Genomic DNA, 25,592 nt, shown 5'->3' on the forward strand with positions numbered 1-25,592 from the left:
AATTTAAAATGCTCACAATCAATAATCAATATTGACAAATTATTGAAAATAAGAACATTGGAAATCTTCACACTCAAGAAGCCGAGTTAAGTATTATTTTTTTCTACATCTTTTGATTAAATAAATGATTAAATAATAATTTCATAATAGTGTTTATTAACGCTGAGGGAAAAGATGACGACCACTGTTGCCTTGCTGGTTGGGGACGTTTATTTTCTCCACAGCTCTCTGCATCGACAGAATGATATCAGTACAGTGACTTCACTAAACCAGGCTTCACACATGCACACCTCTCTCCTCCTGTTACATATATCACGTTCAATATGACACATCTCATTTAGATCGTGAAGATACAATTTTGACAATTTTAAAGAAAGGTCCCCAACCACTGGCAGCAAATGTTATGAAACATTATATTTGGGACACAAACGTACACAATAAAAATATTCTCTGTGTACAAAAAAATGACTTATCAATACAAAACTAATCGACACTACAAAACCCCCCCTGCTGGGTTCTTCTATCGACTTCTGTGGACTTTCTGCCGAGTTTTGCCACGTTGGATTACACCTTGGGGCTCGGAAAGACGCCACAGCTGAATAACCCAAGTTGATGGCGTTCCAGTTGCACAGAAACAATGTTTAAGTTAGCCAACAAGCCATTGTTAGCAAAAACAATTCACAATAGCACATTACGCTGCATTTCACTCATACTAACACCGTAGTAAAGCCTCAGTAATTAGACAGTACTGTGTGTATTTAACAACAGAGTGCTAATAAACAGTCAAAACTACATCTTTAGCTACTGTTGGTATACACAGGGGTCATCTTGGATTTCGAAATCAGGGGTGGACTCATTCCCTGACCTCCTGAGTTGAAATTTCAACACTAGGGGGCGCTCCAGTTGCAACCTGCAACTCGGGGGTCGGAAAGCACCGCGGTTTAACGGAACGTGGCATTTCTACAAGGGGGCCGGGCGGAGAAACTGTGGAGGCTCCCAACCCCACATCTGCATCCACACGCCTCCCTCCGGAGAAACTGCGGAGAATCTCCGGAGTCCAGTGCATGTCCGAAAGCCGCAATATTGTCAGAAGGATGTTCGGTGGAGGTCTTGCCCCGGGGCCCTCCTTGGTGGCTCATCCGCCCATGCACAGTGCCACTTCCCACATAACCAGCAAATCGGCCTGTGACGTGTAGAATCGGCGGCGTGGCCACGGTTGCTGAGTGCCGGGCTGTCGGCTGCTGCGAGTCGGACTCCCCCGCTGGAGCTCTCCCTGTGGCTCGGCTCGGTCGGGTGTGTTTACCTCCCAGCCGCTGCTGTCCTGTGGCCGGCTGCCACACACACACACACACACACACACACGCGCACACACTCCGCCTTCCGCAGCCTCAACGAGCCCGAGAAACACCGATGTAAGCGGCCTCGCCTCTCGTCCTTCGCGGGTTCCCTGCAGCGCCGTGTGTTGGTGACCCCGTGGCCGAGGTGGGTTCGACTTCTCTCCGTTATCCTGTTGTACCGCTCACGAGCTCCGGCGGGCTAGCTAGCACAGCAACTACGGGCGCTAGCACCGTTAGCCTAGCCTGCCCTAGCTTATCCCGTGATGGAGGACCGTGAACATGGCGCCCTCCAAAACAAACGAGCAGGTAGCCAGTTAGCCGGGGGTGGGGGGGTGTCGGTCCCTCGTGGCGGCGGGCAGAGCCTCGCGCGTGCTCACGATACTAACGCGTCGCCGCGATTGTGGTTCTTGTTTGTGTTCGCTGTCAAGTTGGCGAAGTTGTCCGGTCCGCCAGCGAAGGCTAGCGACGTAACAGCCTGCTAGCATCGCTCACTCGAATGGACGCACCGCGACAGCCTGCGTGCCAGTCGCCCATTAACCCCCAGTGCGTGTTCTTGGTTTTGTGTTATAATTAAGCATACGTACACATCACGTACTGTCCGGTGTAAGTTGCACAGGGACGGACAACCCCCCCCCCCCTTCGTCTGGTCACGCTTTGGATGTTAGCTAGCCTGCTAGTCGGTAGCTACATGGCGCTAGTCCCCCGGCAGAGCCCGTGGCCCTCCTCGACTGTCTCTTTGTCACCAGTTGTGTCTCGTGTGTCATTTAAGTCACAGATTGGTTGTGGAGTTGTGTGTCACATGGTGGAAACGCGGGGTGTCCTTCACCTGGGACCCCTCGATCGTTGGGTCTCATCCCACCCGTGTCGGGCGGGCGGCTACCAGCGGGCTAACGGTGGATGGCAGACGGGCTTTTGGAGGTTTCTTCGTGACACCCTAACTGTCACAGTTGTTTAAATCGGCATTCAAACCGGGGGGGGGGGTTGTTGCTGTGTGTTCGATGCTCCGGGGAGCTGTCACGGTGCGCGAGGAGTCCACGGCAGCGCGGTTTAGTCGCTTTGTTTACGTTGGGAGCCATGAAACCTCAGCGTGTCTTAATTGACCTCCCGTGTCGCGCACCTTCCCTAATTGAGTGGGGAGCACGCTGGCTGCTGCAGAGCCGGTGCTGCTGTCATCGTGTGGTGTGGCGGGCCTGGCACCGTGACACTGGGGGCCCTCCTCCCCCCCCACACACCTGCTACAGGCCAGACAGAAGAGGGGACTGTAATCCAATGCAATTTGTTGTGTACATGGGCAAATCACAGAATTCATAATCTCACGACTCTGCTGCCAGGGGACAAGGTGATCTCTTTAAAATCTGTGGACGCTGTCCGGAGGGGCTGCATTTGAAGAGGCGACTGTCTTAAAAATGAAAGTTCACTCATTATCTACTCTACCACTATGCCGATGGAAGTGTTCGAGTCCACAAAACACTTTGGGAGTTTCAGGGGTAAACAGCCTTGGAGCAGAATCCAATACAATTGAAGCAACTGGCGACGACGTCTTCAAACGTAAAAAAAAAACACAACGAAAAAACCACGAAATGCCTCCATACTGCTCCTGTGGTGTCATCCAAGTGTCCGTAAGCCCCGACATCCGAATACAACTCAAAACAGCATCATTTACGCCGTGTTCTTAGCCTAAATGTTTGCTGGGATTCTCCCCCAGAGCCGCTCACAAGCCCTCGCCCAAGGGTGGCATCGCTACTTCCGGTAGCATCGCTGCAGTTACTGCTGAGTATCGCTGATGTCGTCACGTGCACCTTGGAAGAGAGCATATAGGCGTGTGCGGTGTGTGTGTGCATGGACGTGAACGCGGCTCCAGAGGAGGATAACAGCGGACATTTAGATTAATAAACGACGCCGTTCCGAGTCGTACTTGAATGTGGGGGCCTGCGGACACTTGGATGACACCACAGGAGCAGTTTGGAGACATGTTGGGGTTTTTCCTGTTTTCACATCTGAAGAAGACCCTAACAATAACCCTAAGCCAATACAATTGAAGTCAATTGTATTGGATTCTGCTGCAACACTGTTTACCCCTGAGACTACAGAAGTGTTTTGTGGACTCAAACACTTCACCCCCTCTATCGACATAGTGCTGAGTAGAACCATCCCCTTTAAGAATCCTCCACTCTGACCAGTGGAGTTGTGCCTGTTGGCTGTGACTGAACACATGCTGTGTGTTTCTGTTTCATTTGCATTCATTCTTGGCGAATTTGCTCCCAGGGTCAAATGCGTCACGTGTTATTATTTTTTTTCCCACCCTAAATCACAGTTCATATGCTCATGAGAAAAGTGTGAAGACGAACATCTTCCCTCGACATCTCGTCATCTGCCTCTTCGACCGCAAAGTGCACGAAAGCCAAGCATAATCCGGCGAATAAAAATGCCCTAAGCATTCTTATGGTTTGTGGTTGGCTGCGATGTATGAAAGCGACATCTTGAGTTTCAAGGATGTTTAAGAAGAGGACTGCGTAAAATTGTATTTCAAGATATTCAAACACTGAGTAGTGTGGATGGCAGGCGTAAACATACCCGCAGTGATGTGTTTTAAAAACTAAAATGGAGTAGTGTAGATGTCAGCTTTTGTATTTGTATTCATGAGGAAAAAAAAAACATGTAACTGCTGATTAAAATGTTGTCTTTGTTTCCCCACAGTCGTCATGAATAAGGAAATTATGTCACGTGTGGTGAAGAAGAGGCAGGCAGACCCCAAGGTGGTCCAGTATGTGTGGGCGGCCATTGAGGTCATCCGCAACCAGAAACAAATCGCAAATATGGACAGGATCTCCAAGTAAGTTCACAGCATATAATGCCAGTATGATTATATGTATATTCACAGCACACTGTTTAATGACTCTTTAAAGGGTTGGTTCACACTAATTCTAAAAAAATTGTTTAGACTTCATTCTTGGCACTCATTTTGTCTGCTGAGATAAAAAAAACAAAAGCTGTATCCTGAGTTTTATTTAACCAGCCTAGAACGAATGAGGTGATTGGGATTTTGTTGCTGCAAAACCACTTAATGCATTTTGTTGTACATCTAGTGACAGGAAGGGTGGATAGTAGCTTGGTAATTAAGGTTTGTGGTACCTTTAATTTCAATAACCCACCAACCTTTCATCCAGAAAACTGGTCTTTGAGCCTGTTAAAGTAGACGACTGTCCCGAACCGCTTCCTAGTCACATGTTTCAGGTGATAACCTGAGGAGAGAAAATGGCTTCACACATAAACATGCCTTTACATGGACTGACTGTATATAGACATAGCTGGCTGCTTTAATAATTTACCTAATTTATCACAATGCAGATCATGGAAAAAATGTTTTACTTCAAAATTCAATATATCATGGACTGTAAGTAAAGATGGATGACGCCGTTTGGTCCCTGTCACATGTGCCAACATGGAGGAGACATAGAATCTGCAGCAGGTCGGGTTCATGACGGATTATGATTTGATCCGTGGAGAGAATCTCACATTGTTCAAACTATGCAAATTGTTGACAAATCATCTGCGGCAGACCTCACTGCTCACTCATTCCTTTCATTTGGCGGATGGAGCAGATTCTAAAGGAAACACTTGGCACATCTCGTACGATGAGTTGGCGAGCACCTTGGGAGCTGGTGCCTTGCCAAATGAAAACTGACAAGCGGCCGTTGTCGTGGCAACAGAAAGCAGCGACATGCAACGGGTGGCGTTCTCTCTCTCCGTAGCACCTCAGCCCCGTCCTGTTCCAGTGTAGCTTAATTTCACCAACAGGCTCGGTGGCTAAGAGGGTTGTTGAGTTTGCTTCTGTAGAAACAGAGTGAGGCTGAGGTGAATAATTAACCGTCCCCTCTTGGAGGTAAATGTGATTTACTCATACTGGGAGGCCACAGCAGTCAGACGACTTGAAACCAATTATATAATCATTTAAAAAGCTAATTGTTGTAAGGTACCTCTTAAGATGTATGCATGCGACCTGTGCCGATGAAGACGAGAAACCAGACAAATCTTTACCACAGAGAACTCCTGTCTGACTTGGTACTCAGAGCTGCCGTCGGGCTAAATTTGTGACTCAGGAGTAAATACAGACTCACCTGACTCAGTGACATGGTCTGTTCGTTGGCTGTCTGGCACAGTAGAGGACACATGACCTTGCCTAGTGAGGTTCACTGCCAGTCAGCAGGCAGTTGGGGGGGGGAATCCAGTAAGCCATTATTATAATCCCACTTGCTCCCACACTGAGAAATGTAGGTGCATGAGAGATGATGATAAAAACTTTCTTTGATTGCTTTGATATTTTCAAACACCACATGTATCCCTGATCACTGTTTTTGGGAGAGAAACACATATGCTCTGTCCCAAATTGGGAAACTTAAATTATACCAATATACAGTATCTCGTATTCCCTGTCAGCAGAATTAGGAAAAAAACTACTGAAGGAATTTCCACAATACTTGTTGGAAAGATGGGGAATGGGCCAAGAAAGATTTTTGGGATCTTTGGACATTTTCACAGATTTCTTAAGTCTCACCTTACTTAGAAACAACCTTTCAAACTGCTGCACTCATACAAGCGATGAGTTTCTGGGTTTGGGCACAGCTGTTGTCGCTAATTGTTACCTTCCTTCTCCACTCTCACCTGTGCAGGTACCTGAGTCGTGTTTTTAGTATGCACCCTAAGGAGACTGCCAGACAGCTGAGCCTGGCTGTTAAGGACGGCCTGGTGGTGGAGACCCTCACGGTCGGCTGCAAGGGCTCAAAGGCCGGCATTGAGCAGGAAGGATACTGGCTACCGGGGGAGGAAATGTCGAGTCCATTCCCAATGAATCAGGTTATTAACACGAGCAACAACGAACACTCAATCTTAAACACATAGAAAGAAGTGCATATCACTTTATTTTCCAATAGTGTGTATTTTGTTTTAGCTCTCTGCTGTGTTGTGTTATTAATGCTGTTCTCTTTTCTTGTGTAGTCCTTGTTTTTATTTATCATGTTAGTAATGAGGAACTGTTCAGAGTCTCTAGCGTCTGTAACGTGACGAGCACTCTCTGTGTGCCAGTGCCAGTAACATGTATTCGTGGCTGCTTTAGGCTACATCCATGCGAACACATTTTAGTTTTACAACAGCCTTTTAAAACTAAAATCCTCCAGACGAGTGTTTTTGGTCTGTATAATCGTCCGTAAGAACACAGCTGAAAACTCAATACAATCACATGACCGCTTGCATACACTGGGCATGTGCATGCCGGCGTAAACAGGAAGCAGATTGTTTATTTGCATTTGGTTTTCTTAGCTGGAAAAATAGTACGAACGAGGAACAACGGTGAAAAGTACGAGCAGGGATTTCTTTTGTGTAAGCGTTTCTAAACTTGTAGAACTCCGGTGTAGTGGGGACAGCAGGTGTAACCATAGCAACAGTGATGCGTTTTTAAAAACTAAAATGTAGTAGTGTGGATGTAGCCTCAACCCCAGTGCTTTTGACACCAGGGCACTAACATGCTGGCATATGGTGTTATGTTTTATCCATTAAACTAGAGAGACATTAGTGAGAACTATAATGCTGGTAGAGTTAACATTCATTTTGTAAGTCTAACATGAACTACTCAGGCCCTTTTTAAAACAATGGTTCCAGTCCATATTGAAAGGAGATAAGGAAGTCATGGTCTCTGAGGACTGTTGTCCAGCGGAGCTCGGTTCATTTTAGCAGCAGGACTGTTAAACACTACTCTCTCAATCACTTTCAATCACAGGAGCCGAAAGCCGAGGGAAGCAAGGTAAGGGCTGCATTGTTATTTCTTAAGTCAGCGTTTGTTCTTCATTTGATCCCTTCATTCTTTCCTCCCTCCTCTCGACTAACATCATTCTGTGAGAAAGCGGTTCTGCCACATGCAGTGCAGACAGGGATTTGAGTGAATCTTCTTATGCAGACTCCTGAAGTTAAACAGCATACAGTATGTTCTGGCTAGTGTAAAGGTTGTGGGCTGTATACAATGAAATGATAAGCCTTCTGGGCCAGTAGTGAGAAAAATCCTCATCTTGTACTATGGAGGTGAAAACGTATCAGGTTTCATTTTGCAGAATGGCTCTGCATGCTGGCCTACACTTCAGTTATGCTGTAAGAAGCTTCACGAAAGTCCATCGCAGCGCTGCGTCTATGTGGCCAAGTTTCTTGCGGAAGTGATAAGTGATGAAAGTAATGAAAAAAAAGTCCTCGCTACTTCCATACAGATTTGCTGTTACTTGATTTGCAAAACTCAAAGTCTAACCCGGTACCTGTATCCGCTACCTGGCATATTTAAACGCTGCCAACCCGAGTGGAACTAGCAACAGTAAATTATAGTATGAACAGTAATCAGAGTATGCTTGATTGAATCATATTCTACTGAGAGACAACAGGCAATGCTAGCATAGTCGCGGTTGGTAGCGAGCATCTGTGCGTTTGTAGTATTTTGGTCTTGTAGTTCTCTTCAGAAGGGGGGGGGGGTGTGTGCTGTGATCTTAACCTCTGTCTGGCATGCTTCTTCATTTTCAATCATTGATGGAGGGTGGAGGTGGGCGGAGGTAGTTGTACTTTGTGTGGTTGTGCTCTTTTAGTTTTCCCCGTGCCTGCTGCCTAGTAACACAGCCGACTGTTTTCTTTTTTGTGTTGTGTTTTTGTGTTTTTTTTTTTTTAGCAGTCACTCAGTGGGGAGACTAGAATAAAGCAGTTGTTAGATGGAGGCTAACTCTCCCTCCGCAGGTGCCTGGATTCAGTTCAACTGGCATGTGCTGCGTCCTTGAGTTGACCTCAGGAATATTTGATCCTCAAACAGTTAACCGGGGTGTTTGCTCACCCATCATGAAGTTTAAAATGCACTGTCTCAAGCCAGATTGGATTAAATCCAGTTTTGTCCCAAATTAAATTCTTACGTTGCCTGTGAATTCATACCCTAAATTCATATTTTTCTTTTTACATAAATAGGTTGGTAAACCAATTTAAATCTGGGCACTTGTGATGCATGAAAATTAACATGATTTGAGGTGTTTTTGCACTTCGACAGTAGTGAGTGTGAAAGACAGTCTAACTAACTCGACACTAATTTACTAACTCATTTAACCCATTTCACACTCTCCTCTGTGACGTTGTTTTTGAAACTTCATCGATTTCTCTGCGAGCTTCTAAATGGATTGTGACGTCAGCGGAGTAGGATCGAGTGCAGGGTTTAACATCTAAAGCATTTTAGACACTTTTAAGGAGAGATGCTGGTTCACACTGTGTTGAGCAAGTGTAACGTGAATCATGCTTCAGGATCTGGGTGGTGTGAGCGATTATGAGACAATATCATAATGTGCTGTTGTGTATTCCTTTTAACGTCTGAGGAAATGTTGAAAAACACTGAGCTTAATTAGTTCAAATTTCCGTTTAGTATTTAATTTGCTGAATTAGTGTTTGTGTGTGTGTGCGCAATGTGTACACGCACAAATTCAGCAAATTGAAACAAGCCGAAGTAAAGTGTAATATAAAATATGCAAAAGAGAATTCATAATAACAGCGTTGCATGAGTTTTAAGGATACATCAGACTACAAGTGAAGCAGTGTGTTTGCTTCAGAGCTGTTTTGTGTAGGTCGATAGAAGGCACATGATGGTCGGACTCGCTGCCCCCCGGTCACAAGTCACAAAGACTGATTTTGAATCTGCGAGCTTCAGTCTTTTTTAACTATGGCTGGTTTCGTACTCAAACATCATGTTGCTGTAACGATGTGTGTCCACGCTGTTGTGGAAACTTGCTTTGCTGAAAGCAGACGCGGTGTCCTGGGCTCAGAGGGCTCCAGCCTTTTGAAGTCAGCCACTTGTCTTTCACAACAGTGAAGCGGCCCTCGACACTCGGCAGAACACAAGGACCGTCTCTGTAATGTCAAGTGTTTGCGTGGGTGAAGAGTCTATTACACTCTGAAAAGTACAGAAGTCATCTGAGGCATCTGTGGACGGAATTTAATTTATGCCCCTGGTAAATTGTCCTTCTTCTCTTTGGTTCGTTTGGGGATATGTGAACACAGATGTTCTACTGTATTCACACTCTTTGTCCCGAAATGAACCTAGAGAGTGAGAATGTGATCTGACCACGGCCACTCCCACGTAGCGTGTGGTACTTTGCATTACAGGAATGCAAACACGCAGTGTGAGTTAGGCTCATGGGTTAAGGCCAAGTTCTGTTTGCAGAGTAGCTCCAACTACTAAGAATTGATCTGAATGAGGTACAGTCGAGGCTTTCCTGACGACCTCGCTGAAAACAAAAGCCCCTTGTTGGTTCACTTGGAGTAAAAAATGTGTTCTGCTGAAAAAGCTAAGATACGATAATTTGTTTATTTAATTTTGGTATTCCAGCATCAAATGGAGAATGAATACAGGCAGAATCAAAGAATAGAATAAAAATGGAATGCAATAAAAAGGAACTATATAAGGAAATGATACAACAATTAAATACTGAAATATGAATGATTGAACAGTACATAGTACAGTGCATTAAAGCATTGACTAAGTAGTTAGATGCAGAAAATACGGGTCACTGGCTGCTCAGCGTGATGAGTCTGTGGTGTCCAGTGCTGTGGGACACTGATGGCAGTTTCCACAACTAGGAGCCGCTTCAACGACAGTTTGCTTTAAATTGTGCATGTCGGAAGCTTTAATCTTCAAATAAATAAAGTGTGTAAGGTCTTCATGAGATGATATAGACATAGATGCAATGATAACTGTATTTGCAAAATCAACTGCGATAAGAATTTTATCTCCAGAATGCGCTGATAATTACCTACCCTGGTCACAATTGTGCAAGAACAAAGTTTAGGAGAGCACGTTCTGTTCAAAGATGATCGTAGCGTCCTCAAGCTACGGCACTTAACCACATGGAGAAAGGATCAAGGGCCAAAGTTCTGTTCTCTTCTGGCCACGACTCCTCTCCCCCGCTGAGTCGGTCCAGACTGTGAGTGGGAGGAGTTGGACTCTTGACAGGTTGATAAGTAGAAGGAGTTTTAGTGATGCATGCTTTCCGTCTCTGTGCTGTTTACTTGAATATACGCTGCAGAGAGCGAGACCTAAAACAGGACCACTGCCACATGTTTGTGTTGGTATTATTTATAAAAAGGCATTGGCCGCTCACCCACAAAGACGAGTACTTTATATTAACTTTAACTACGTTACTTCTGTAATAGTATACAACAATACACGATAGGCCAGTGAGAGCTGGGTGTCACTGGACATTTCAATCAGGTATTCAGTGCCAGTTTTTACTTTCAATGCTTCAGACACATCTCTACCAAAAGTACCCAGGTTTGATACTATTAGTCAGTCAAATCCCCGTTTTTCTTTGAGACGCATTTTTCCCAGTGTATTGACCCAGAAGAACACACATTTTTATTCATGGTTTAAATCATTATCTCCACCCTGGAAGTTCTGTCGGTTTGGTGTTGGTTGGTTTGCTTGTTTGTCAACAGGATTAAGCAAAAATGACAGAGTTGATTTCCATGAAACATCTGCATCAGGGGGCAGATCCTGGATTTCTTTTCTCACTTTCTTTAACATTGTGCGATTAGAGCGTTTATTGACATTTTCACTGATTCCCACTGTAATTCATGGATCTTGATTTTTAAAAAGTCAGACATGTTGACTGATAGTTTGTGAAGTGTTGGTGCAACTTGATTGATCTGTTGGACCTTGGTGGAGTTATGACCTCTACTCTCCGTTGTTGAGTTGAGCAAGGAACCCAACACCTTCAGGGACAAACTGGTCCCTGACACTTCCTCTGTGCCCGGACACTAAATCTGAGAGCTAGGTTTAATCGAGGATGGCAGACAGAAAATATTGTTTCCTCCCCTGCTGTGGTTGGCAGGTTGGAGGGGGGGGTCACCCAAACTTGTGCTGTGCTGTCTCTTCCCTGCAGGACTGGGAGGCAGAAAGCCACGACTGGTACTGCTTCGAGTGTCACCTACCGGGCGACATCCTCACGTGCGACAACTGCTTCCGAGTCTACCATCTCAAGTGTCTGTCGGACGAGTGCAAGCCCAGAGATGGAGGATCGCACTGGCAGTGCGTCGCCTGCAGGGTAGGTGGTCAAACTGGAAAGTGTATTCCCTCTTAATGCTCCATTATGCCTATTGATTTAATGACTAATGGTTTTGTGAAAAAAAGGACATTTTGGAGTATAAAGGTTGGAGTTGGGTTTAGTATGAGAGGATTAACAGAAGTTGATGTTATAAGAAATAAGCATCGTAAGTGAGATGTGAAATAGGGTTGGAACCTTTCCCCAAAACAAGTTTGAACTAATCTGGCATGACAGTTGTTGGAGTGTCCATTCCAGACGGCTTTGATTGCTTGTGTCCAACATTTCCTTTAAACAAGAATGAGACAGGGCATGAAGTTGTCACGCTGATAACAAGCGCCCTCTGCTGGATTACGAGGCTAACTACTTTTCATTTTACTTCCCCACTTAAAGCTTTTGGTGCTTTAATGACATTATAAACTGACTATTGTGTCTTAAGCTAATCTACCTGTTAGCAGACGACTTCTGTACCCGTACTTAACCCTTTGATTTATATTTTTGGTACTTTTGAGGACACTCTGTTCCTGTAATGGGCCGTAATAAATGTTTATTAAATTGTAAGTGTGTCTGTGTATCTGATTATTTGGCTTATAAGGTCAGGTCAGAAGTGGCATGACTCTAAACTTCCCTCCTTCCTTCCTGCAGGGCAGTAAAAAGAAGAACCTGAACAAACAGGACATGTGTAAATACCTGCGTTTCATCGTCCAGCGTATGAAGGAGAGGGTGAGAACAAACATTTATTTCTACCCCCCTTCAACCTCCTCCCTGTGACTGATATATTGCAGTGATGCAGTTATTCAAATATATGATATATCATATCCGGGGGGAGTAAAACAGGTTTTATGTCATATGTACCACTGCAACTTTACTTTATGACAAAATATCCTCGAATTTGAGAGACTTGAACCAAGGAATATTCATTCGTCTACATTGCAGGCAGTGGACCTGAACAAGAAAGGCAAAGACATTAAACATCCCATGTACAGACGGCTGATCCACACTGCACTGGACGTCTCCAACATCCAAGAGGTAACAGCCAAGTGTCCCCTCTTGAAGCTCCGCCCTCTCATTTGAGGGGCTTAAAGTTTTTTTTTTTTACTGTTTTCATATTTATTGATTCATTTATTTTTTATTTAATTTATTTTTTATCATAAACAAATTCCCTCAGCCTTTCAGACAATTCCCCATATTTACTTTAGAAAACATAACTTTATATTACACCAGTCGTAACGCCTCAAAATATTCTCAAACTGTGTGTGGTTGTGTGGTTATTTGTGTGTGGGTGTGTGTGGGCGGGCCGGGGCGTATGAGGGCACACAAGTTCAAATCTGGCTTTGTGTCCAAATGCTACCAAAATACTTGAAGTCATAGACTGTATATAAAGATAGACAATATAATGGCTCTCCAAAAGTGAGGCCAACACGTCCTGATCGCCCCCCCTGGTGGCTGGCTGCAATATAGGTCATAAACCCGCCTCTTCTGTGTTTTGGATGGGACGGGGATCGAACTAAAAATCTCCATCCCCTCATCACTACTACACAGACTCCAAATGACGTCAGCGGTGCCAGATGGCAGCGTTCGTACCCTGGATATTTTGTCTCCATTTCTGGATAGTGGGAGGAAGTGGAGACGCGTCGTCCATCTTTATTTACAGTCTATGCTTGAAGTTCTTTCCCTAATACAAGACTGTTACCCTCTGCAGATCAGGTAAATTAAGTACTTGGTCACAATTTGGGTAAATGCGGGAATAAAGTAGTCGCCCTTTACTGGACAAAACAAACTCAGCATGAGCTCAGATCTCTGTTTATCACTTGATCTCCTCATGGGTCTGTCGGTTTGTCTCTCTTTCAGAACCTGTCTGAGGGAAAGTATAAGAACTTTGATGAGTTCAAAGCAGACGCTCAGCTGATTGTTCACAACACTTCCATCTTGTATGGAGGTGAGTCAAAGTTGTGCAGGTGACATGATGTTTTTTTCCCGTGTGACTTAATTATTAAGGGTGTGTTTTCTTGTATGCAGTTCACAGCGACCAGGCAGAGATCGCACGGTTGCTCTTCAGCGACACATGTCACGAGGTACCAGCGTCTCATTGGTTTTATTTCCTGCACCGTTCACAGCAGTGACATTAAGTTTCTGAGTTGATGACTTATTTTTTATGTGTCCATATTATATCCCCCCCCCCCTCTTTTACTCTTCCAGTTGAACGAGTTGTTGTTGTGTAAGAACTGCTTCTACCTGTCGAACGCCCGGCCCGACAACTGGTTCTGTTACCCCTGTGTGAGTAAAGGCCCGCTGCAACAGGATGTTTCATCTCAATGTCTTATTGTTGTTTTCTAGAACAACAGCTGCATGGAAGCAGTTGTAAGATGCAATTGGAGTATTGGAGTATTAACTTGTACAACTAACCCTGTGAAAATAGTTATAAATATAAAAGTTTATATACATAAAGAATGCATCAAGAATCTGGTAATAATAAATGTAATAGTTGGCATGAGAAACAAGTCTGATATAGTTTTCTTGTTAGAAATCTAACAGGTTTCTGTGTGTGTCTGTGTGTGTGTGTGTGTGTGTTTGTGTGTTACCTTGGCAGAGCCCCAGTCATGACCTGGTCTGGGCGAAGATGAAGGGTTTTGGCTACTGGCCGGCCAAAGTACTGCAGCGGGAGGACAACCAGGTGGACGTGCGCTTCTTCGGACACCAGCACCAGAGGTCAGCCCATGTGGAAGACATCACAGTACACAGCATCACTTTTCTGATTCGTTGGTCCAACAGTTCCAGTCCAGTCAGCAGGACTGACGCACATTTTAAAGTGTTGCAGTGCTGCTCTGCAAAGCGGATACTTGTATTATCCTTGTCTTCTGCAGAGCCTGGATTCCTGCAGACAACATACAGGACATCAAGGTGAGTGTCCAGCAGCTGCAGGTGAAGCGCAGCAATGGTTGGAAGAAGGCGTGCGAGGAGCTTGAGGTTTACCAGCGTTTCCTGAGGGAGGGACGCTACTGGAAAACAAAGATGGAGGAAAGCAGCCTGCCACACCAGCCCCATCAACAGAGCCAGCAGCAGCAGCAGCAGCAGCTGCAGGAAGAGGAGGAGGAGGAGGAGGACGAGGTGGAGGTGGAGGAGGACGAGGAGGAGGGCGGCGGTGGTGGTGGTGGTGGAGGCGGCGGCGGCGGCGGCGGCGCCGCGAGGTCCGATAGACTGGAGCGGACAGACGAAGCCGAGTCGAGCATCTCCTCCACGAGCAACGAGCAGGTCCGACATGTGAGTACGGTCATGAGGATTTCACTTGAAACACAACGAAGATAAAGTTCCCAGTTGATGTGGTGGTTTACACTTGTACCTTCTAGTGCCATCTGGTGACCAAACTGCCACATTGTCAGAGTAACATTTACTCCCTTCATTTCCTTCAATTAATAGATTAGTATTAATAGATTTAAATATTAACTGGGGTCTAAGGACACGCCCATACATCTTAATCAATATCTCAGCGATGATTCAACCTGCAGACAGTTCAGATGTTAGTATCTGTAGAGTCTCGCCTCTTGTTTGAATCTGTCCTCAAGATCTTGCATCACTCAAAACGAGCCTATCTTCATATAGAGCACAATCCTTCGCACCATTAGGAGATTGGTTTGTCCACCTGCCGTTTGTGTGATACCAACCAATGAACACTCAGGAAAGCACTTACCCATCGCCTTGGAAACACTTTGTGAAAAAACACCTAAGAGAACAGTAAAGTTTTGGCGAGTAGCGACGACGTTGTGATGCTCGTTTTTTATTTGAACACGTGCCATCAAGCTTGATCTTTAACATTAAGTCATTATTCTGCTCCCGTTTGCCGAAGTCCATCTGATATTTGGTGAAAGTAGAGTGACACACAACACGTCTACCATTTAACGTGTATTCCATTACTTTGGTGAACCGAAGAACCGAACCAATGTGAAGCAGCGACACCATGAGTCAAAGTGGATGTTCACAAGAGTTTTGAGGAATTTAGGGACAAATTATTATTAAAATTTGACCTTTTTTCTTCCTCTCCTCCAGCTCAAAAGCAGTCAGGAGCCAAAGGCGAAGAAAAGTCGTCGGTCTCAAATGGTTGAGCCCAAAGAGGAAGCCAGTGTAAGTTTGTTTGTCAACAATCCAACGGTAAATATTTAGGTCACAGGCTGTTTTCATTGGTCATCATTTGTTCGTTAGTTAGTTAACAGGACTGCTCAAAAAGTACTGAACTGATTTTAATGACATTTTGTGGAGGGGTGTTCTCTCCGAGTGCTTCTAGTTCTTTATCGTGTAGTTTGTGTAGAGGCACCGAAGCCAATATTAGCTTGTTATAAATGTGATATTTCATTGTATCATCCTTTCTAAGACACTTAGAAGTTTTGGGTTTGTCACTCTCTCTCTCGTACCCGCTCCTCCAGGACCCGGAGCCCGAGATGGAGGCAGTGAGCTCCAGCCAGGAGATTCCCGTGTCCTCAGCGCCGCAGCAGCCTGAGAAGCTGTCGGTGTCGACGCAGACCAAGAAGGCCAGCGGAGGGTCGCCGCGCACGCTGCACCGCGGCACCCAGACCAACAGCGACGGCGCCTGCCAGAACATGTGCCACGAGAAATACACCAAGGTCTTCAACGACGTCAAAGAGATGATGAAGGCAGACAACAAGAGGGAAACGGAGAGGGTCGTCCGAGAAGCGCTGGAAAAGGTGCGTTTGCATTTACTGATAAACTTGATACTGCGGTGCTCGGCCCTGTGAGGGTTTGGAACCTGCCTCAGATAAAAACCCAGCGTGTCCTGTGGCTTCAGCTCCGAGCAGAGATGGAAGAGGAGAAGCGTCAGGCGGTGACGAAGGCGGTGGCCGGATCTCAAGCGGAGATGGAGAGGAAGTGTAAGCAGGTGAAGGAGAAGTGTAAAGAGGAGCTGGTGGAGGAGGTGAAGAAGCTGGTGGCCCAACACAAACAGCTCATCTCCCAGACCAAGAAGAAACAGTGGGTGAGTTCTGCAACGAAAACACACGCGTCAACATTGTCCTCGACTTTATAAAACCTGAGGCACTTAACAGAATAGATAGTATTACCTGAATGACCTCTTCATTCAGTTCAGTCGTCTGTAGCTGCTTTCCGACTGGACTCCAGATAATCAGTCAGTTGCTGCGGACATTCTCCGGAGTTTCCAGTCCCTTAGTAAAACCTCCGCAGAATGTCTGAGTGAGAACACAGCAGGAGATGATCTGGAGGATTCTCCACAAGCGAGTGGGCGCGTTGATATCAAGTGAGACACGCTAATCTGAATAAAAACAAAGACATACACGTGGAGGATGAGGTAGATTCTTCTGTTCCTGTGACCTCGTCCGACTGGAGAATCTCCTGCTGTGTTTTTTCACGTGTGAAAGTTAAACTCAATGGACAAGAAATAACAAACTTTACTCGCATGTTGTCGCTGAAGTGGTGACCACGCTGGTTTGTCGTCCGCAGTGTTATAACTGTGAGGAGGAGGCCATGTACCACTGCTGCTGGAACACCTCGTACTGCTCCATCAAGTGTCAGCAGGAGCACTGGCACGCCGACCACAAACGAACCTGCCGCCGGAAGAGATGAGCGATGAAGCCCCGCCCTCTCTGACCCCTGCACAGCTCGCCAATGGCTCTCGCCCTCTCCGTCGCCTGTCAGTCAGTGTCTACAACACACACACCCACACACACCCCCCCCCACCCTCCTTCCTGCTTCTCTACTTGCCTTCCTGAAAACTTTGTGGACCCGAATCTCTGCTTGGGACGAGCGATTGGTTCTGTTTCTGTTATTTAATGTACCCATTGTATTGATTTCTCTTCTCGTGAACAGATCGTTGGAGAGTTCGGCTCAAACGAGCCCTGGTCTGACTTTTATGCTTCTTTTGAGTTTTTATTCTTTTCCTTTACTGAAGTGCTAATTTTGAGCTTGTGTCAGAGAATGTGTTATTTAAGTGTGTAGTAACAGATGAGCATTAACAGAAGACATTTTATTACCTGAATTTTTTAAAAGAGTCATTTTTCTTACTGTAAATGCAACAAATACACACTGTCGAACCCCCCACTGTAAGTACTACCGCTGCATTGACCGAGCTCTGCTTTCATAGAGAAAACTTCCTGAAAAACTACAAAAAACTGCATAAGGTGTCGACGTGTGGATGCTCACTCTGTTTTTCTTTTCACGAGGCGCTTGTGGTGAATAGCACCTTTTATCATTTCTACCTAAAATCAAGGCTTATTGGGAACAGGGTCATGAGTTCGGCTTTAAAAGACGCCAGCAAAAAATATCTTCCATGTATTATTATTGATATTATAATTAATATTATGCAATTTTTCCTTCTTTTTTTTAACAGACACATTTTAATGAGTCAGGTATTAAAATTAAATGTGAAAAATCCTTTTTTTCGCTGCTCTAAATTGGGAAAATGTAGAACAATCTTTCTTGAGCTGGATCTTAGAGAGGTTCCATGATTTGACCGTTTTTCCACATACTTTTTTGCACATTTCATTTTGTTGACAGCCCAAATATGTGTAACCCCCCCCCCCTCTCCCAGAAAAACCAGAAGACCTGGTGAGTCCTCCCGTCCCGGCTTTGCTTTGTATATTTTTCCGAGCGTCGTAAGTGTAATTTTTATAATATGATATACACTCGAAATGCATCTTTTCCTTTTTTTTAATCTGACGTGTAAGTAAAGCTCCGAGACTCTTTCACTGCTCGTGCTGTCGTTGGTGGTCAGTGCCTGTTTCTCATCTTCATGCATGTTGATAGTTCCATCGTCTTTTTTTCATTCATCGCGGTAAAAGAAAACAACAAATAAAAAATTAAGAAGACGGATGGACCAATATAAAACATTATGCAAATGTGAATGATCAAATCAATCTTTTCTATTCTTCTCCCTGAGATGGAGGTCGATTGTTTATACCTTTGGTGCTTGGATTTTTTTTTTTTCCTTCCTCAATGCGGCAATAAAATTGCCAGGTTTTGATTTTTAGAAGTGCGACACTTTTAAAGTTTGACTGTTTCCTCAGTTATGAAGATTGACTGAACGGAGGAAAAATAATAATTCACCTTCTCTGTACAGATCCTTTTCTTTTTCTAAACCCGCTTTGGTTTGTGCTGCTGGTGACGTGTGGAGAATAAAGCACCGTACATGTTCACATAGTGGGCAGAACCAGGCTTTTATTTCTGGTTGTGTGGTAAATGAAAAGTGAACTCTGAGTTAAGGTGGTATACTTGTGCCGTGTGCCCATTCTATAGCACATGCTAACTGTACGTTATGAACTATATATTGATGTTGCTTTTCATTCTGTACCAACAGGAAATCAAAATGCTCAATAAAAACTAAACGAAGGCAAAACACCATGAGCCTCCTGCGGGAACATGTTTGAGTTTCTTACTTCAGCTTCCTGCGTCTGGGTTTCCCTGATTATACCACATAAAAGGTAAAAAGACAAACTTTCCGCGTTGGGAGATTGGAATCCTGGTTTCACAGATGCAGAAAGTTAAAGTCCAGACTTTTTAAGCAGAGTCAAAAGTGGAATTAGAGCAGCGCCGGTGATGCTGTGTCGCCTGTGGGTCGCCCCGGCTCTGAAATTCAGGAAAAAGGGTTTGATATCAAAGTAAGAGAATATTGAATTATGGGCTGCATGGCGACGATGGACAATTGACAAGTCCAGCCGCCATCTCAGTTACACAGCTTTGATTATGGGATATTTCTAGCGGCAGATTTCGTATTTCTGGAGGCCGAAGGTGCGTGTGGAGTGTTGGGTTGAATAAACGACGACGTGTGTGTGTGTGTGTGTGTTGAAAACAGACACACAACCAACCGCAGTGTTGTCGCAACAGCGCGACTCACGTGATGCAACAGTGAAGCCCTGATACGATTCTGCAGGTTTTGGAAACACAGAAGTCTTTAAAGTATTGGAGCGAACAATGTGATTATTATCGTTGGTCCCCTGTCGGAGAATTTACTGTCACGACGCCTGATTTCTAAACCTGGTCTTTTGTTTTGAAATTCGTTTCGAGCGCATCACTCTAACATGTCAGCCGTCGTCGTGCCGTTCTGCCACCGTTTCACTTTTCTGAACGTTTTCTTCATCTCATGTTTTATCACAGTTCTCCTCCGAGTTTCGGCATCAAACGTTTTCTTTTCGTCGTCATTGCACTACATGTAAATAAAATGTCTCCGTCACATGATATGTACATTGTAAATGAATTCACAAATATTGGATTTCAGCTGTTCTCTTCTGGATGACTGTTAGTTTTAGTTTTGTACAATGTACAACCGTAATCATGAGCTGTGTGTCATTTTCAGCATGTCTGTGTCTCAGTTTCTCTTTTTGTTATTATTTCAAACACCGTGAACCACACTGCACCTTCAACGTATCCCAGTGATTCAATGTGTTGGTTTTTAACATACTGTTGAAAACCAACTCATAAGTGCATGACACATTTTACGTGACGCTGCGAAGCCGCTTCTCTTTTACTGTTTTTATATTCGTCCATCCAGCCGTAAAGATTTCAGTGAATTTAGTTTGTTTTCCGCTATGTGGAAAAGAAAATTGATGTCATTCCAGTTTGTATCTCTGGTTTTTAAACTGCATGAGTAAAGGTGTGTATCTGTGGCTCCTTATTCTGTTTTCCCTCGTGTGAAGAAGAGATTTTTGCACTTCCTCAGAGTAATGCAATATGACAATGATGTTTTTTTTCATTTTTTTGGGAAATTCACTTAAGCTAAATCACATTTTCAAATCGGTTTCAGCTTGAAACTTCAGCAAATCAATGACACGGTCGACCAGACCCAGACTTTTCACTGTTTCTATTCCCTCAGTACGTGATACGGTGTGAGTACTATATGAAATCCTGCTTATACCTACAGAGTATAGTTACTTTTAACTGGAATAATTCTAGTTAAAACTTGGTTTGTCCTCATCTCCTGGAGATCATGTTCTTCTGTTCTGTCCATATGTAAACTATTAATCGTGGCTTAACATTTTCTATGCTCCTGATATTTCTTTTTTGATGCTGTAGCCAGCAATATGTATATAAATATATTCTATGTGCTAACATGGAGGAAATAAATGTATCAAAAATGTCTCTTTTTGATGTTTTTCTGTAAAAATGATTTCTCTGAAAAAGCTTAAACATGATTCTTGCTGTTTTCTGTCTCGGCTTAAAAAAACATGGTATAGTAAGAAAAACGTCATAGTATAGAATCTTGGTATAGTAAAGCATAACAATATAGTAAGGCATACAAATATATATATATTAAGTCATAGTATAGCAAGATATTCAAATCTCATATCGTACAGTAAGATGTTAAAATGTCAAGTTTTGAAGAAAATCACAAGTTTGTACAGTAAGACATGTTCTAAAATACACATTGTATCCATGAAAAAATTAAGTACTAAGGTATTAAAATCTCAAAAGTATATGAAAAATATAGTATCGTAAAATGTCAAAGTAATTGTATCTTAAGAAATACAAATATATTAAGGCATAAAAATGTCTAAAAGCCTCGTTTATGTCAAGTTGTCATATAGTAATAAATAAAGTGAACAGTAATCAAAGACCTGAAATGTAATAACCGTATAAAAAATGTCACTATGATGTCATAGTGAGACAAAGTACAACATATATTTTGAATAAGATTTAAGGAAATCTCAGGCTATAAAAAATGATTGGCATTGCATATCAAAGCATAATGTTATATTATAGAAATTCCACAAACCAGATTTTTTTTACTTGAAAATAAAATTGAGATTGAAAAACAGCAACACCGTGAGGCGTATTATTATTACAACAGGAAATAAGACGAACACGTTTATTGTCAAAATTGTTGAAATATTTATTTGATTGAAAGACGTCTGTCAACTCAAATAAGACATTTTTAAAACCTTTTAAAAAAAACATGTCACCGATTAAAGGATAAAAACAAAACGTTGAAGAAAGTGCTTTTTCTTAAAAAAAAAAAAAAAAATCCTGATGTTGAAACTTGAACATTCTCCGACCTTTGACCTCCACAGCTCTGGGGTCGAACTCCTTCGCTTCCTGTTTCGTTCAGTCTGTTCCTGGTGTGACGTCGCTGTAATGAGCCCTGACCGATCCGTCCACGTAAAAAAATATGACGGACGTCTGACTCTGATATTTACAGTCGTAGCAGCTGTTCCACTTCCTGCCATGTCGGGGGGGATTCACGTTTTCCTGCCGAGGAGTTTCAGTCCCGTGATGACGGAGAAATTACAACTTGTCTCGTCGTGATTCACTTTCCTGTTCGTCACATTTTAAAGATCAGTTTGTTCCCTAATGAATGTTTATCTGAAGAGTTCTGACCCAAAGTGAAACGTGTGTATAATACACAAGATGATAATCTTACCAGGAGGATGTTGTTGTAAGTCTCCCTGGTCGCCACTAGAGGTCAGTAATATCCTATATGTACGCATATCATTTTTAGCTTCTTCAAATTATTCCCATCAATTGTTCTCTAAATTCAAAAATATGTATTTCGTGCCTTTTTTTAAACTTTGTTTTTCCCTGAAAACAAATTAATTTCCTTCCACATAAAACATTTTACAATTTAGATTTTTTTTAAACACATTTAAAATCGTTAATTTACCAACAAGCAGGATTTTTTTCAAGGCTCCTCTTGCTGCGTTTCAGCCCGTTACTGCCTCCTGCTGTTGGAAAGTAGAATTGCATGAAGTGCTTCAGCCTTCATGTTGTGAATCCAATAAAAATACAGATCGATTACAAATTTAAAGACGTTAAATTTCGAGGAGAGACGACTTTGGTTCAGAACTCTTCACGGGAATGAAACTTTTCTTTCGGCTGACTCAAACATTTCAGACCAACATGCAGATAAAAAGTGTGAAGCTGCTTCTGTCCGAAATGAATGAATTTGAATTTTTATCTATAATCATATATTTCTATTTTCCATAAAATGCTTAATGCGAGTGTGTTTCACTCATGATAATACAAGGTTTTTTTTATATTAGCAAATATTCAAGAGCAAAACATTCTTGAACGTCTCGTCATATACTTCTAAAAGAGACAAAATAAATTAAATCAGTTTCTTTTTGTACATACTTACATGATATGAATTTATGTGTTGTTTCGCTTCAGTCGAAGCCGGTTCGTACGGAAAAATAAACGGCGTTGAAGGCTGCAGCCGTTAGTTTATGAAAGTTAGCAAACTGATTTCCTGCTGAAACGGTTCAGGAAATAATTATGACTTAAAAAAACGTAACACTTACAAAAAAGAGGAGAGAAATAAAACAAGCCAACATGACACGAACTGTTAGTACCTCATTGATTCACGCCCTCGGACCCTCGTATCAAAACATATCTCTCACTTTCTAATGGTTGACACCGTAAAAACGTAAAACATCATTTTTGCCACAGTTTCCTTTGTTTTGTTTTTTTTTTGTAAATATGTTTTTCGAAAAATAGCCTAAAATTTAGAAACAAACAAAGAAAAGTTGTCGTGTAGTTTTAAAAGCCAGAATCTTTGCTACGTTAACGATTGTCCTCGTCTGCATCTCGTCGCGCGGCCGCGGGAACAAACGAGCGACGGCTCTCCAGCCCTGGAAGGTGTTGGCTGCTTTTCTTCTCAGTGCAAACCTCACTTCTTCCAACCTGAACCTGAACCCTAATATTACCACTTGAGACATAAGCTGGGATAACGTGTTGCCTGAGAGACAAAGTTTGGGGCAAAAAAAACAACTATTTCCTCCCCTTACACCAGAAACTCCGGTTCCTATCCGTTCTTCAGCCTCAGGTGCAGACAATCTTTGCATGTTACGAAATAATCCTTCGTCCACGTCCGCATCGGCCACCAGGGGGAGTCGCTACATGTTGTAAGCCACATAGATGGGGTCCAGCTGGTCGGCCAGGAAGCCATCGCGCAGGTGCATGCGCTGCTTCTCGCCGCGGGAGTTGATGGGGATGACGCCGATGTCGACCACCACCACCACGCCCACGATCAGGTAGTGCTCCTCCAGCACCACGTTGGTGACCAGGGGGACCAGGTCCAGCGCCTCCTGCTCCGAGCCGTCCAGCTCCACCACCACCACCAGCAGGTTGGTCCACGTGAACACGGCGCTGGAGGCACAGAGGACGACAACACGAGCACTAACACTTGCGATCGAGGGATTCATTTTACGAGTATTTTCATTATGGATTAATCTTGCAATCCACGTCCAGCCTGCTCTGATTCGCCCAGCTGACCCACTCTGTCGTGGTGTGCACTGTGATGTCACGTGAAGACACATTACTCACCATTCTGTGATGCTCTTGTGCGTCCTGATGACGGAGGTCTCGATGTCGATGGGGTGGTAACGCATCCCTCTCAGCTCCATGGCTTCTTCTAAAGCACCGACCACGTACAGGGCATCATGACGCTCTACACACACACACACACACACACAATTGCAGATCAAACCAGGTAGGATGAACACAAAGTTTTCTAACTTCACTCTGCACCATAGATCGTTTGACACACGGACAGTATTCGACGAGCCGACTGCCCGGATCAGCTCCGTCACATCCTCACCTCCGCTGGCGTCGGTGAGTTCGGTCCTGCGGAGGAAGCCCAGGTACCCGGTTCGAGCCCAGATGGTTTGTGTGTCCCCGAAGCTGAGTCTGGAGTTGAAATGGTCCGACTGCAGCGCCTCGTCGCCGTACACGGTGAAGTAACCGCTGGCGTTGTGGCCGCTGTGCACCCAGATCTGCAAACACGATAAAACTTCAGTTGCAACAACTGATTTCATTTGAAACGACTCCATGAGTCGCTTACGTCTATGAAATCGTCATCTCTGTGTCACAGTCTGCGATCTTTATGTTTAAAACCAGGATTGTAATTGATCCGTGTTGAAGCTCAGACAAACCTCTCCGAGATGTGACTCCCCCATTGGTCCCTTGGTCTCCGGGTTGGCGATGATGATTCGGACCCCCGGTAGAATCTGCTCAAACAGAAAAGAGCAGAGTGACAGTCTGCAATAACACACACACACACACACACACACACACACACACACACACACACACACACACACACACACACACACACACACACACACACACACACACACACACACACACACACACACACACACACACACACACACACACACATTAAAACACTCACCTTCCCAGACTCCATCAGCGGCAGGCTGTGTGGTGACCCCCGCTCCACTAATCTGACCCTGGGCAGCAGTAGAAAATAAAACACGTGTCAGGATCACAAACATAAACAGATCCAGGATCGTCACGATCATGGTGACTACGATAAATAAAACTGACGTGTGATTAAACACAATTATTTCATATAAACACTCCAACGGAGGGTGATAACATGTTAGCCTTCTGTGCTAACTCTCAGCCAAGACCGACAGGAATTCAGTCAAGAGTCGGACGGTGGAAAGTTTGACCTGTTGGTGGCGCTCAGTGGAAAGCAGAGATTCAACCTCTGGCGACCACGAATGTCTGACTCAACACTTCCAAATTATGATTAAAAGCTGAAATAATGTTAAACCTAATGATGACATGTAGTGAAATAGTTGTTAATTACAAGACTGGAGCTCTGTGTTGTTTGACTCACCTGTCGTGCCGCAGCGCTCTCATGTCAACGAACACAGTGGTGGGGTCGGGTCCGGACGTGCCCTGAAAATCACCAGAGACCAAAGAGTCAACACAACGATGTTCTCTCATGCTAACACGCGACTGCAAAACAACAACATCCACCACCACAACCTCTACAGCTACTTCTGCTCCTACCAGGCGACCGGGGATGCTGGCTACTGCTCGTGCACGAGTGCTCACAGACACAAGCTTCTCCCTTCACAGCGGGGGGGAGAAGCTTGGGGAGTAAAGATGGAGAAACTGCGACATTCACAAAAGGGCGGAGGGAACGATGTGGGAGTGGTTTATGACGGAAATCAGCCAAACTAAACACGGATTAAAAGGAAGGAAAAAGAAGTGAAAGAATAAAACCAACACCATCCGATTTCCGAACTTTTTAAAGGAGACATATTCTGCTCATATTCAGGTCAATTATTTTACTTATTGTTATCACTTGAAATGTTCACGCTCTAATGTTCAGAAAACATCTTTCCTCAGACTGTCCAGTGCTGCAGCTCCTCTTTTCAGCCGCTGTCTC

The 25,592-nt window shown here is 44.0% G+C and overlaps 2 protein-coding genes and 1 pseudogene across 11 annotated transcripts in view; 2 read left to right on the plus strand and 1 right to left on the minus strand.

The window, feature by feature from the left end:
* Positions 1 to 1,196, plus strand: part of LOC124854445 — a 20,294-nt pseudogene extending 19,098 nt beyond the window's left edge.
* On the plus strand, positions 888 to 20,533 carry zmynd11 (zinc finger, MYND-type containing 11). Of its 5 annotated transcripts, none has more exons than XM_035169750.2 (16): positions 888 to 1,643; positions 4,035 to 4,170; positions 6,008 to 6,191; positions 7,111 to 7,134; positions 11,279 to 11,440; positions 12,083 to 12,160; positions 12,374 to 12,466; positions 13,289 to 13,376; positions 13,457 to 13,512; positions 13,637 to 13,714; positions 14,028 to 14,146; positions 14,302 to 14,698; positions 15,482 to 15,583; positions 15,856 to 16,134; positions 16,236 to 16,421; positions 16,904 to 20,533. In XM_035169750.2, exons 1-16 carry the CDS (start codon positions 1,601 to 1,603, stop codon positions 17,024 to 17,026), a joined length of 2,148 nt encoding a protein of 715 aa, XP_035025641.2. In that variant the 5' UTR covers positions 888 to 1,600; the 3' UTR covers positions 17,027 to 20,533. The 5 variants fall into 5 exon arrangements, with proteins under 5 accessions (XP_035025641.2, XP_035025645.2, XP_035025642.2 ...); XM_035169754.2 differs by having other exon boundaries at positions 888 to 1,293; XM_035169752.2 differs by having other exon boundaries at positions 889 to 1,643; positions 15,482 to 15,556.
* A 726-nt stretch (positions 20,534 to 21,259) lies between these two features.
* Positions 21,260 to 25,592, minus strand: part of LOC118117407 (disco-interacting protein 2 homolog C) — a 105,169-nt gene continuing 100,836 nt past the window's right edge. For all 6 annotated transcript variants that reach the window (XM_047341947.1, XM_047341945.1, XM_047341946.1 and 3 more), the window contains 6 exons: positions 25,035 to 25,096; positions 24,582 to 24,639; positions 24,322 to 24,396; positions 23,988 to 24,162; positions 23,714 to 23,837; positions 21,260 to 23,536 (listed from right to left, as the gene is read on the minus strand). In XM_047341947.1, coding sequence (XP_047197903.1) covers positions 23,284 to 23,536; positions 23,714 to 23,837; positions 23,988 to 24,162; positions 24,322 to 24,396; positions 24,582 to 24,639; positions 25,035 to 25,096 — 747 coding nt within the window. In that variant the 3' untranslated portion in view covers positions 21,260 to 23,283. The remainder of the gene's footprint in view (positions 23,537 to 23,713; positions 23,838 to 23,987; positions 24,163 to 24,321; positions 24,397 to 24,581; positions 24,640 to 25,034; positions 25,097 to 25,592) is intronic.

This window comes from Hippoglossus stenolepis, chromosome 11, assembly GCF_022539355.2.
Source record: "Hippoglossus stenolepis isolate QCI-W04-F060 chromosome 11, HSTE1.2, whole genome shotgun sequence".
Taxonomy (NCBI): domain Eukaryota; kingdom Metazoa; phylum Chordata; class Actinopteri; order Pleuronectiformes; family Pleuronectidae; genus Hippoglossus; species Hippoglossus stenolepis.

Bases quoted from the DNA above. Each gene is read 5' to 3' on its own strand.
- zmynd11 (XM_035169750.2), top strand. From the start codon at position 1,601: ATGGAGGACCGTGAACATGGCGCCCTCCAAAACAAACGAGCAG. The intron at 14,147-14,301 runs GTCAGCCCATGT...TGTCTTCTGCAG, and splicing joins TTCGGACACCAGCACCAGAG to AGCCTGGATTCCTGCAGACA. The intron at 15,584-15,855 runs GTAAATATTTAG...CCGCTCCTCCAG, and splicing joins TGTTTGTCAACAATCCAACG to GACCCGGAGCCCGAGATGGA.